The following is a 12609-nucleotide window of genomic DNA, read 5'->3' on the forward strand; positions in this document are numbered from 1 at the left end:
CCTGGGGAAACAGGCTAGACATTTTAATTAATTAATTTTTAATTTGGCAAAAACAAAGGAGGAGCTTGGGGTAAAGAATGCTTTCTTCCACTCCTCCCTTTATGGTAATGAATTTTCATATGGGGAGGGAGGATTGATGGCTGAAGAGGGGAAGAAAGAAGGAAGGGCATCCTTCTCCCTCATATTTCAGCTGCCAAGCCCTCCCCTCCATGACAGGTATCACTTTGGAAACCTGCTCCCTTACTCTGTAATGCTTCACTGGATGAGCAAGGTCTGTCTCTCTCACAGACATCTGAATTATCCACATAGGGAATCCCAAACAGCAGCTGGCAAAGGAATTTTGCAGAGTAATGTCTGATACTCCCTCCTGAAAACATTCTGATAACAGCATTGATCTAAGCACAGGATCAGGCAAATGTTTCCATGAATTAAGTCCACTAGTGACACTTGGGAAGGCCCTAGTTTTAGGTAAAGACCGAGCCACGGGAAATGAAAATGTGGACTGCACATAGTATTGGGGTCTTAAGTACAGGAAGTCTTGTGCTGGGATAATTCTCTGTGCAGGAATGCGTACTGGGTATCACAGTGTGTCAGTTCAGAGGGCGATCGGGAACCGTTACGTTTTCCTCCAACTCGTCCCTCAGGGTTATGTGTTTTGAATGAGCCTGTTATGCATAATGTCAAGCTCTCCATTTTTAGAGATCAAGAGAATGGGGTTGGCCAACGGAGAGGAACCTCCCAACTGTCCTGACTATTCACAGCAAGCCTGATGGGGGTTGGGTTCAGTTATTAAAGGACAGTTTGTGTGTGTGTGGTGGGTTGTCTCATTACTCGCCAGCACGTCTCACCTCACTTAGACCATGTCAAACAACATGCTGAAGCTGGGAGGAAGTCAGTGTTCGAAAGTCAAGGTGTGGGAGGGAATATGTTTTATTGGACCAACTTCTGTTGGTGAGAGAGACAAGCTTTAGAGCTGACACAGAATTCTTCTTCAGGGCTGGCCTGAAGAAGAGCTCTGTATAAGCTGGAAAGCTTTCTTGGTCACCAACAGAAGTTGGTCCAATAAAACATATTCTCTCCCCCATCTTGTCTTGCTAACATCCTGGGACCTACATGGCTACAACAACACTGCATACAAGTGATAGAAAGTGTCACTGCTTGGGAGCTCTGTGTCTCCAGCAAAGTCAAATCAGTGCCAAGGCTGGTTTACATTCTCAAAACTGCAACATTCAGCTCTACCAGGGCCTGGGCTGGGGAAGGGAAAGGTCTGAATTTGGATAAACCTCATCCACAACCTTTAGTGGAGCTGTACACAGACAAATACATTCAGTTCAAAACAAAATCTGCAAACCTGAAATGGAAAAGAGGGAGACAGTGTGATGGGGAGGGAGGGAAGAGGACGTGAGGAATGAGAAGGGATGGCAAGGTGAGGAGAGGATCCTTTATCGATCCTTTATTTCTGCAAAGCAGGAAAGAAGCTGTTCACCGGAGCGTGCTTTTTGAGCAGTGGCTGCTGCTGATTTTTGTCTCCCTTAGGATTTTGTCAGGGAGGGATCAGAAAGCCCCAATTTCAGTAGCCCAGGAGCGGCAGAGTCTGGAAGTCCCACCTCTGGTGCCTGGCCCCTGAGGAGAAGCATTCAAAGCAGGAGGAGCTGTGTAAGAAGCAGATGGTACGGGAACTCCAGCAGAGGCAGAGGAGAGCAGGAAAGTTGCAATCTGGCTGCTTCTAGAGGTGGCATCTCTCAGGGCACCCCTCGGTGATGGCACACTGGACATGGCGCCTGGGGTTGGTGATGTCACTGTGGGTCTAGACCTCCGGGACGAAGAGGCCATCCGATTGGAAAGGAAGTTTCGGCGGGCTGGCATGATGGCACTAGGAATTCGGCGAACGGGAGCTCTTCTCATGGTGGTGCTTGGATAAGCCAGGGGGGAAGCAGTCAAGACAGCTAGACCCGGGACAGCCTCCCTCCTGGGTATTAGTACTTGGTTGGCGGGGGCTGTGGAATTGTGGATGAATGACCAGGGCCACATCTGAAAGGGCAGAAGGGAAGTGGCCATGGGCGAAGGCTCCATTTCGGCAACATAATTATTCAGGTGGGAGAGGAGTCGTAGCCGGATAGGATCAGCACCATTTTGTCCCTCAAGGATACCAAGGTATCTGACAACTTCAGTGAGGCATTCACGGAAGCCGATACTCCTGTAATCCACAGCCAGGGATCGGGCATCTAAGAACCCTGTGAGAAAAAGACATATATAGCATCATGTCCACCAAGAGCACAGGCATCTGATAGCACTACCCATTTTAATGTAATTGGGTATTTAACCTGAGGAATTTGCCGCCCCGTGATATTACTGAAGCAAATAGCCAAGTAAGCTTGAAAAAAGAATGTGATGTTTACATGAATAAGACTAGCATCTGCAGTTACTCTAGCTAGGATAAAATGATCAGGGCCATCAATGTTCTTGGTTCAGGGCATAAACTGATCACCAGCTGGGATCAGGAAGGAATTTCCTTTGGATTCTGTCACTGGCTGCTACTGGAGGCAATATTTTGGACTAGCTGGGTCTCTTCTGGGATGGCCATTCCTAGAACAGCAGGTTGTGTGGTTTCTGCTTCTCAATGGACAGCTTAATAACCCCTCCCTGCGTTTAGAGACAACTGTTTGACTCTGTTACTCATATTTTATTTAAACAGATGTCCAATTGAAGGATATGAGACAGTCTCAGACCCAAGACTATTGGCTCTAGAGGGCCCAAAGCCTTGGATTGTGGAGACGATCAGTGAAGTACAATAAAACTACCAATTGTTCCTTCAGTCTCTTTCCTTCTTGGACTTCCCGAGAGGATGGGCAGTAAACCAGAGAACGCAACCAGCGTGGACAAAGTACTGTACCACTTCACATTTTGGGGACCCTGTTGACAACATGTTTCAGCCTGGTAGCGTAGTCATGCTGAGTATTTAAACAATGTTCCTAGACCATGATGTAACTGTGCTAAAGTCCACAGTCTGGTCCCATCTACCCAGCGAGACAGAACTGTGTTTTAACCGAGTCAGAGGATTACTGAGTTGAAACTGAGATCCCCACCAGAGTCGCTGGGCAAGCGGAGAATGGGAACTTTGCTCTTGCGGAGGATGTGTATCCCCTTGTGTTTTACAAACTCTGAGAATGGGGAAGGGAAAAGTCATGTTTCTATGCAGAGTCACTAACCAGACTCCAGGCAGTGCCAGGAAACATCCCGATGGGATGCGGAGGAGGCAGACTTTGGTTTGGAAGCCAGGTCCATTTGCGAGCATGACTAAGTGTGTAGCCTTGCCCGGGGCTGTCGCTGTTCTGGGAGTTGGCTGCCTTTTCTGTGGTTACACAGAACACACCATATGGCACACCTCAGTCTGCCAAGGTCTAAATGTGAGATTCTGACCCATCTGCAGGATCACAAATAGTAGCACAGGAAGTGGAAAGCCTCCCCTGGGAGAGCCGCTTCCTTTCAAAAGCAAACACCAATATTTTCTATATCCTTAGCATTAACGATTTGTGGAGTAAACAACGGACAATAACAGCGGGACGCTGCTCTCGGATTCAAGGGTGAATTTTCCTCCCCTCAGAAGAAATCCGGTCCCCCGGGGGGGTCAGTGGGAGTTTTGCCGTTGCTTTCAGTACAGCCAGGATCTCACCCTCAAAACACACGTTTACAGAAGCAGTTCTCACCTGTTCCTCCAGTGGCATGAAGCATTTTTAAATGGTCCACTGTCATTTGCAGGATTTCTGCCTTCTCCAGCTTGGAGGAGCCCTGTGTATTGAAAGCAGGGAGAGGCAGAGAAAGAGAGACTATCAATCCACCATTTTAAAATCTAGGATTCCATCTCATTGAGGGAGCCAGCTTCAAGGGGGCCTGAACTTTCCAGAAATGGGCAGAAATAACAGATTCAGGGTTTGGATTCAGACTCATCTCGAATCAAGTGGTAAGGAAAATGGATCTCCCCTCAAAAGAGACTGTGAAGCAAAATGAAAATCTCTATTTCCATTCATCCCTGCTGCTGCAAAATGTCTTTTATCCTCCATAAGATTTCCTGGAAGATTTATTACCACCCACTTATCCTCTGGGGTGATAATAATTTAGAGTGTTTATAGGGTTTTCAATCTTGAAGAATCCTAAAAGGATCTACAGACTGTATTTAACAATTACCCATCAAGTGAAATGCAGCCACCTCTGGGGTGGAATGCAGCAGTCATTGTGCGCCATTGACATTGCGTTACCCTTTAAACTTGGCCAATGAAGAATAATATCTCCAAATGTAGTTGCAGAAGGAATTTAGGAAAACAGAATAGCATTACCCAAGTTACAATTTGAGCACGACTCTTGGGTTTAACACCCCAACTGGGAAAAGTACCCTGAGAGGTTTGGGGCCTTTAGACAAACAGATGGTAACAGGGGACAAAAAGAAGCAACAATCACATATGCCGGACACGTGACTTGGATTTCAGGAGATCTTTTCACAGTGAATGGGCAGGACCTTGTTTTTAGATTTCATCCTAAGACAGCAACTGCTTAAGCATTAGGGCAGCACTGACGATGCAGAGAGAAGAATGCTACCTACTCCATCACCAGCATCTCTTTCTACAGCACCAGCTGGTGCTCTTCATCCAAGCACTGACTACTATCCAAACCCTGCTCAGCTAATGAGAGCTAATTAAATTAACGCCTAATGTGGAATGGCTGTAAAAGCAAGATACCTCCCAACCATTGAACCACAACCCTGCTTTGGGCTGCCTGAAGATAATTTACTCTGCTGATACGACCCCTCTATGTATGTTTGTTCATAAGCACCAGCAGGTCTTTCCTTTAACATAAGAACATAAGAACAGCCCTACTGGGTCAGACCAAGGGTCCCTCTAGCCCAGTATCCTGTCTTCCGACAGTGGCCAGTGCCAGGTGCCCCAGAGGGAATGACCAGAACAGGGAATCATCAAGTGATCCATCCCCATTGCTCATTCCCAGCTTCTGGCAACCAGAGGCTAGGGACACCACGGCCTTTCTTAAAACGATAAGCCTCTGGGGGGAAAACGGTCACGTCTAACATTCTGCACGTACCTGCTTCTCAAAGGCAGTAGGGACTAAACGCCTCAGTTCAGACAGGCTGCTGTTAATACGGTCACGGCGCCGCTTCTCAATGATCTACAAAAGAATTCCATTCAGAGGAGCATAGCTGGGCCCCATATCCCGTCATCATTTTTAGACTTATCCCTCCCATTTCTAGAATGCCTTCCATCTAGGGATCTCAAATTCTTTAACAAGCATTGGTTAATGGAGCCTCATAGCCCTCCAGGCGGTACAGATTGTCCCCCATTTTTAATATCCCCTTTAATATCTACAGTTTTAGATAGGCGCTTTTAATCAAATGTAATAAATCAGTGTTACCAATGGAGAAACTGAGGCACGGGGGGGGGGGGGTTAAATGACTTGCCCAACAATACTTGGGGTGGGAGCCCAACCGCTACAGGGAGGATAAAAGGGCCTGACAAGCCCCAGTTGCGGCTGAGGACGATTTCCCCAGTGAAGGCAGGGTGGAGGACAGCTGTAGGGCTACCTTCAGAGGACCTGTCACAGGCCCATCACAGTGGACACGCTAGATATAGGGCAGCATCATGCAGCCCTATGGAGATTCCAGCCAGTGCGGTGGTCCAGGGGGCAGCTCAGGGAGGGTGCTGTGACATAGACAGGCCACCAAAGCTAAGTTATGCCTGGAGCCTCTCCAGCCCCCAGAAGAGCCCATCCCTGGGGGTGTAGAGTTGGAAATAGAAGCCAGCAGCCCGGGATCCTCTTTCCTATACTGTTCTAACACTGCTTCTCCCTTGGGATATGGAGCTCACCCTTGTTAACAATAGAGATCCATGAGACAGAAGGGTTAAAACGGCCCATTTCTTTGCTGACATGTAGCTTACTCAGTAATGAGCGTTAAAAACCTAACAGCATTCACATGTCCTCAAGCTGTGCGTGCCACTGACGGGCACAATGTGGCTGTTAGATTTGGTAGCATAAATGCTACTCACCCCTCTCCGCTTCTTCCTGGCTTGTATCTGAGATGTGGTGGTGGGAGAAACAGCCCTGGATACTTGGCTGTATAGAAAGAAGAAGGGGGGGGGGAGGTGTTTCAGATGCTGTCTATTTGTTCACCACACACACAGAGACTTTACACCCACTCACCACATGTGATTTCCCACGTGGAAGGGAGTTTTGAGATTTTTGTACCATTTTAAGCACACTCTACTTAGAGCTAAGTAAAGCGGGAGGTGGCAGGGGGAGCTGGGCAGGACTTAGGATCTCTCCTCCCCGAAAAAGGCCATCAGATTGTGAGAGATTTCGGGCAGGCTGTTCTGCTAGGAGGCATAATCGTCTTTTGGTATCAAAATAGACAGCGTCTTCCTGACTTGTTGAAAAAGCAAAGATCTGATCTTTAGAGTCCCCGTTTTTCTCCGTTCATGAGGATTTCAGATCTCTTTTATAAACCCGCAGCACTTTATACCGTCATTGTGATAATGGACCCACAACTCCCACTGACAGAAGTAGGAGTTCGGGAACTCATGCCTCAGGATCAGGCCTGGTGACGATGTGGTTGATCAGGGCTTTCCTGGATCATATAATTCAGTGACTCTCAAACTTTTTTACTGGTGACCCCTTTCACATAGCAAACCTCTGAATGCGACCCCCTTTATAAATTAAAAACACTTTTAAATATATTTAACACCATTATAAATGCTGGAAGCAAAGCGGGGTTTGGGGTGGAGGTTGACAGCTCGTGACCCTCCATGTAATAACCTCGCGACCCCCTGAGGGGTCCCGACCCCCAGTTTGAGAACCCCGGATGTAATTATTTCCCTGAGAAGAACACTTCTTGCAGCTGCATGTTTGCTTCTCCTGTGACAGACATAAAGTTATCCCGGATTCCCCAGGGCAGTATCTGGTTACACAGCAAACAGCTGAAAGATAAACTTTTAAATGGACAAAACCAGTTGTTCCCCATAATTAGGGGGACTGGAGCACCATGGAGATGGAGCTCAGCTGTGAAGGCGGAAGTAGGTGGGAAATGCCTCTTGTTATATTACTCCGCACAGTGATCATTGCCTGCCAATAGACAGTCCCTGAAGGCGCTGCTGTTCTGTCTTCCCCAACCGGATGTCACAAGGTGCAGTGCAGCAGGGCTGCCCAGAGAGGGGGGGGCTAGTGGGGCAATTTGCCCCAGGCCCCGGGCCCCACAGGGGCCCCCACGAGAATATAGTATTCTATAGTATTGCAACTCTTTTTATGGAAGGGGCCCCCGCAATTGCTTTGCCCCAGGCCCCCTGAATCCTCTGGGCAGCCCTGCAGTGCAGAAGCCCAGGAAAATGAGATCTAGAAAGGGAAAAACTGGGGGAGAATGCTCTTCAGACCTCTCATCTGCCAGGACCCAAAGGTGAGACAAAAGACCCAAAGTAACGGTGCAGGAAGCACAATACGAGGGGAGGTCAAATCTTTCGTATAAACAACACTTTCATCATCTCAGAGTCACCGTTCTGCTGTCTAATGCAGGAGAATGAATGCAGGATAAGATCAGCTTTGCATGGGACATAGGTACGTTTGGATTTCAAAGAAAGGATATCCTTTATAGGGACAGCCAATTAGAAGATGGGGGACTTCACGGATGTGGAACCCATGTGTATGTTTGACAGGGAAGCTACAAAAGTCCTCTGCTTGAATGATCTCCCGTGGTCCTTGGGAGACTTTTCTCTCAACGGCAGTTCCTGAAACTGACCAACTGCTGGACTGTTTCTGCCTCTTGAGAAATCTGAAGCAAAGATGATAAAATCTAAACACTGTTTATAACATTCTCCAGTCCAGACGTCCCGAGGGACCTGAAGAGCAAATAAGAATTATAAGTCTGCAAAGGGGTTTGGGTTCACTCCATCAAACCGCAATATTTTTCAGTTTGACAGAGCATTTTAATAGCAGAACCTGTTAAATATGTCTCTGTTGGCAGAGTGTGTTCTGTACAGCAGGCCAAACCCTAGAATAAGCATGGTCCATTCAAAGTACCTTTTGTTAGGCACAAGGTGAGGGGTTTCCAGAAGTTGCTTCACTATAATTCTTCTTCTTCCATATGGCAAGAGAGGTGATTAGCAACATTCAAATAACCAAGTCCAGATTAGTGAGCCAGGGGCAAGATGGCAACCTCCACATGGTGCATCTGTTACATGTTATTGATTAACACAATGAATGTCGTCAAAATGTCATCATGGATTTGTTGCTCTCTCAGTATGAGTAGCAATGTTTCACATAAATCACACACAATGACAAACTCTTACCTTGAGTACTGTCTCATATACCCCATATATTTGTAGTCTTTCCACACCTGCTGTGTGTGTGTCTAGTGTGTTTGTGTGTGTGCATGGTGAGAGGGTGTACATGGGAGAGCGTGTGCATGTGCTCACAGCAAGGAATATTTACTATTATTTGTACTGTTGTGTGTGGGATTGTGTGTGTATATATGGTACAGGGATGTGATTTGATGTGCAGTATGGGTGTGTATGTATGTGTCCAATAGAACTCACTAACATTCAGGTTGAATACAATGAACCTCCATTTGTAGGAAAATAGAAAGTCCCATTTTGTTTGAATGCATTGCTCTTTGCTGGACGGATGGATTTGGCTTACTTCAAAAGGGTTTCTTCCATTTGACTGATACATATGAGGAATTGAAGGACATTTGGTCTAAGTTTCTGGAGGACTATGATTGATACATTTCTTGTTGTCTGGCTTTGTCATTTCTAGCATTATTCGGCTGGCTTTTTAATAAACAAAAATAATCATTTTCGCATCTGTACCAAGGTTCAGCTGAGGATCTCCGCCGTTTACAAACATGAGTTAATTACGCTTCACAACACCAGCAGCTTATCTCCAAAGTCACACAGCAAATCAGCGGTGAATTAAATCCAAAACTCCTGACTTACTGTCCCAAATTACTCCAAGCTCTAGCTAACACTCCCTACTTGGAGGTGTTTCTCTTTGCCTGTTACTTTTCTTACATTAGTACATTACTTAGGTTGTAAACTCTTCAGGGCAGGAACTGTCTTTTCATTACGTGCTAGGTGCTGTACAAACACAATGGGGCCCCTACGCACCACCCACAGTATAATAAATAATATAGCAATCATCATGTTATGTTTTACATCTTGCTTTGGAAATACATATTTTCAGTTGCAACAGAGATCAAACCCATCTCTATGGTTGTTCACTGACATAAATGATTGAGACGGTTCCACTACATACTGTTATGTCCATCAGTGTCTTGTAAGACAGAGAGCCCGAGCATATCCTGCTGAGGCACCTAGCAAGAGAGGCTCACCGAATGAGGCCACGGGTGATTTCTGTATTCGGGATATCAAGCAGTGAAGGGCTTATTTCTACGGGTGCACTGGGGGGACACTGGGCTGCAGACATGAGTGTGCAGAAGCAACCGACGTACAGGTTAGAGAAGAAAACAAGAGTTCTTCATACATTCCTACTCTGTCTGTGTTTGCACCGACAGTGCCTGGGCTCCTGGCAAACAGAGGACACAGCATGGGAGCAAGACTCCCTTAACATACAGAACGGCAGTGAGCAGGGACCTTGCAAAGAATGAAAGTAGCGCCCTGGAGGGGGAAATCGCATCGGGCCAGCTCCTTTCCTTTAACCGTCTTACCAAGCTGCAGGGCTCTCGAGCCTGACAGGAGCCCAGAAGCTGAAACTCAGCTAACTGGACGGGTAAGGTCCATTGCTAACATTATTTCGTTTGTACAGTGTAAAAAACTCTTACACGGGAAAACCACAAACCCTCCCCCATTCGATAAAGAGCAAATGAACCTTGGCATAAGCGGGCAATGGGTGCATTGTGAATCCACGGACAGCGTGGCTAGTACAGGACAAACTCATCCAAAAAACCAACAACAAGGAGTCCGGTGGCACCTTAAAGACGAACAGATTTGTGGGGTTTTTACCCACCAAAGCTTATGCCCAAATAAATCTGTTCGTTTTTAAGGTGCCCCCGGACTCCTCGTTGTTTTTGTGGATACAGACTCACACGGCTGCCCCCTGATACTTGTCGCTCATCCAAAATTCTTTGGGAAGTTTCAGATAAACAGGGCTGCAGATAATAGAGACTCGCACTTGCATTAGGGGAACATACATAGCTATCTCCTGGGGAGCTAAGAGCTCCAGTTAAAGAAGGTTAGATTATTCCTTTCCTTTAGCCATGATGGGAGAGCGGGAAACATTAGCCTTAGTTTGGCATTTCCTCCAGGGCTGGCAGTTCACTATTCCTTCGCTGGGGGCTGGGGTGAGTTTCTGTTTGCTTTTCAGCTGGGAGGTTTATGGTGAGGATTAACCCCGGTCATTAGCACTTCCCAGCCCCAGAGCCCGGCACCAATCATCCTCACCCCCTCCTTGGCCATTCTGGGATTAGCCCAAATTTGCAGACGGGGTTCCCCCTGTGGCCCCAAGTGGGTGGCACGGCTGAGATGGGAGCTCCCGATGCCTGGCTCTGGAGCTGCTGGAAGGACCCTGCTGGGCTCTAAACCCACCTCCCCGGTGCATAGGTGCTGGAACTAGAGGTGTGGCTGCCCTCCCCCCAGTAGCTTCCATCATATCCAGGGTTCACAGTTTGGTTCAAGGGCTCTCGCTCCTCCCCCACCCCCACTGTGCAAATTTCTCCAGCCCCCCTGCCCCAGTGCGCCCTGACCCCCATGCCAGCCCCCCCCCACCCCGCACTGCCCCTCCCAGGTGCTGCCGCCTTACCTGTATTCCTCCTCTTTGCCCACGTCTATGGTCCCGTCCGACTCGGAGCCCGACCAGCTCTCCTCGCTCAGCCTCTTCATCCTCCGAGACAGCGGCGGGCAAACAGCCTCCTCTGCACCCTCCCCGCACGTGGGGCTGTATGGGGGGGGGAACAGGCTGTCCCGCACGTGGGGGCGATCGGGGGTCTATGGGGGGGTTGTCCCGCACCCTCCCCGCACGTGGGGATGTATGGGGGGAGAACAGGCTGTTCCGCACGTGAGGGCGATCGGGGGTGTATAGGGGGTTAGAGGCTCCCCCGCATGTGTATGGCGGGGGAGGCTGTCCCGCACCCTCCCCGCACGTGGGGGTCTATGGGGGTCGTGGGAGGGGGGTTGGGAGCTGTCCCACCCTGGCCGGGCGCGGTGCGATCAGTCCTGTCTCCGCGGCCCTGCTCCCCTTCTGGCTCTAGGAAGGGAAGAGACGCCCCCTCCCCCCCCCCCCCCCCCCCGCTGGGAAGAGGAAATCGCCCCCGACGCCTGCGGGCAGCTCCTCCGCCCGCTCCCCTCCAGCCCCGTCTCCCTCTGCTCGGAGTGACGGATCGCTCGGCTGCTCCGGCTTTCCCAGGTTCCCACTCCCCTCCCGGCCCCCGCCTTCCCGTCAAAGGAGCAGCCCGTGTGAACCGACCCGGGTGCCCCCCCTCCACCCCCCTGCCCGCCTCGGTGATTGGTCCGCGCCGCGGTTTAAAGGGACCAGTGACCTCACTGGCAACAGAAAACCGTGGGAAAGCGATGGGCCTGATAAAGCCCTGGCTTGTTGCAGGGAAAAATCAACATCCCGCCCCACACGCACAGCCGTCGGCGGGGCTCCAGCGGGTCCAGAGCCCTGGGATTCAGATGCAAACCAGCTTCGCCTAAGCTCCGGGCTGTTTTCAAAGGGCTCCGTGGATCAGTCAATGGGCAGAGGCTGGGCTGGTGCTTTCAGTCCTAATCAGGTCATTAGAACAGCCACACTGGGTCAGAGCAAAGGTCCATCCAGCCCAGTGTCCTGTCTTCCGACAGCGGCCAATGTCAGGCGCCCCAGAGACAATGAACAGACCAGGGAATCACCCAGCCATCCATCAGGTCAGGACTGGAGCCCCAGCAGCCCCTGGGGATGGGACACTCCTAACCCCATCTAGCTGCAATTCAGAGCAGGTATTCTTCCCAGCCGGCTCTCCTTGTGCCTTGGTTTGTGACTCTTCCTTTGTGACACCGGGGACCAGATCCTCAGAAGTATGTAGGTTCCTAATTTCTATTGCCATCACTGGGAGTTAAGAGCCTAGCCTAGCCTAGCCTACCCTTTTGTATCCTCTTGTGAAACATCACAGGCCCCTGTGACAAATGGCTTTTTCATCTCTCCTTGGCCACCTCACCTGCACTCTGCCCCCTAACTCTGTGTATTCTAACCTCTCAAATCCTTGAGCAACTTCCAAGCAGCTGCTCTTAAAGCAAAGAAACCTGCCAACGGATTTCTACCTTCTTTCCTGCAAATGGGGCCTTTCCCCACTGACCCATCCTACATCTCAGATCAGTGTCACATTCCATAGAGCTGGGTGGGGGATTATTTTCCTGCCTCGTGGATGTTTTTGATATTTTGAAAATTGTTCCCATCCTGAGTTGGGACCTAAAGTCAAAATCTCAATTTTTTTTTGTCCACTGGGGGGAAAAAATGGTTTGGGTCAATCAAAATGTTTTGAACTGGTGTATTTTCAGTTTTGACACCTTTTTTTTAAAAAAAAAACTGTATTTTAGCTTAAATTTGAAAACAATAAGCTGTTTCAAACTG

At 49.0% G+C, this 12609-nt stretch overlaps 1 protein-coding gene across 1 annotated transcript; it reads right to left on the reverse strand.

The window, feature by feature from the left end:
- Positions 1–1554: 1554 nt before the first annotated feature.
- On the reverse strand, positions 1555–10886 carry HEYL (hes related family bHLH transcription factor with YRPW motif like). The gene is made up of 5 exons (XM_065421878.1): positions 10807–10886; positions 6051–6117; positions 5092–5175; positions 3708–3789; positions 1555–2234 (listed from the first exon to the last, which is right to left on the reverse strand). Exons 1-5 carry the CDS (start codon positions 10884–10886, stop codon positions 1555–1557), a joined length of 993 nt encoding a protein of 330 aa, XP_065277950.1.
- Between the last annotated feature and the right edge of the window lie 1723 nt (positions 10887–12609).

The sequence above is a fragment of the Emys orbicularis genome, chromosome 23 (assembly GCF_028017835.1).
Source record: "Emys orbicularis isolate rEmyOrb1 chromosome 23, rEmyOrb1.hap1, whole genome shotgun sequence".
Taxonomy (NCBI): Eukaryota; Metazoa; Chordata; order Testudines; family Emydidae; genus Emys; species Emys orbicularis.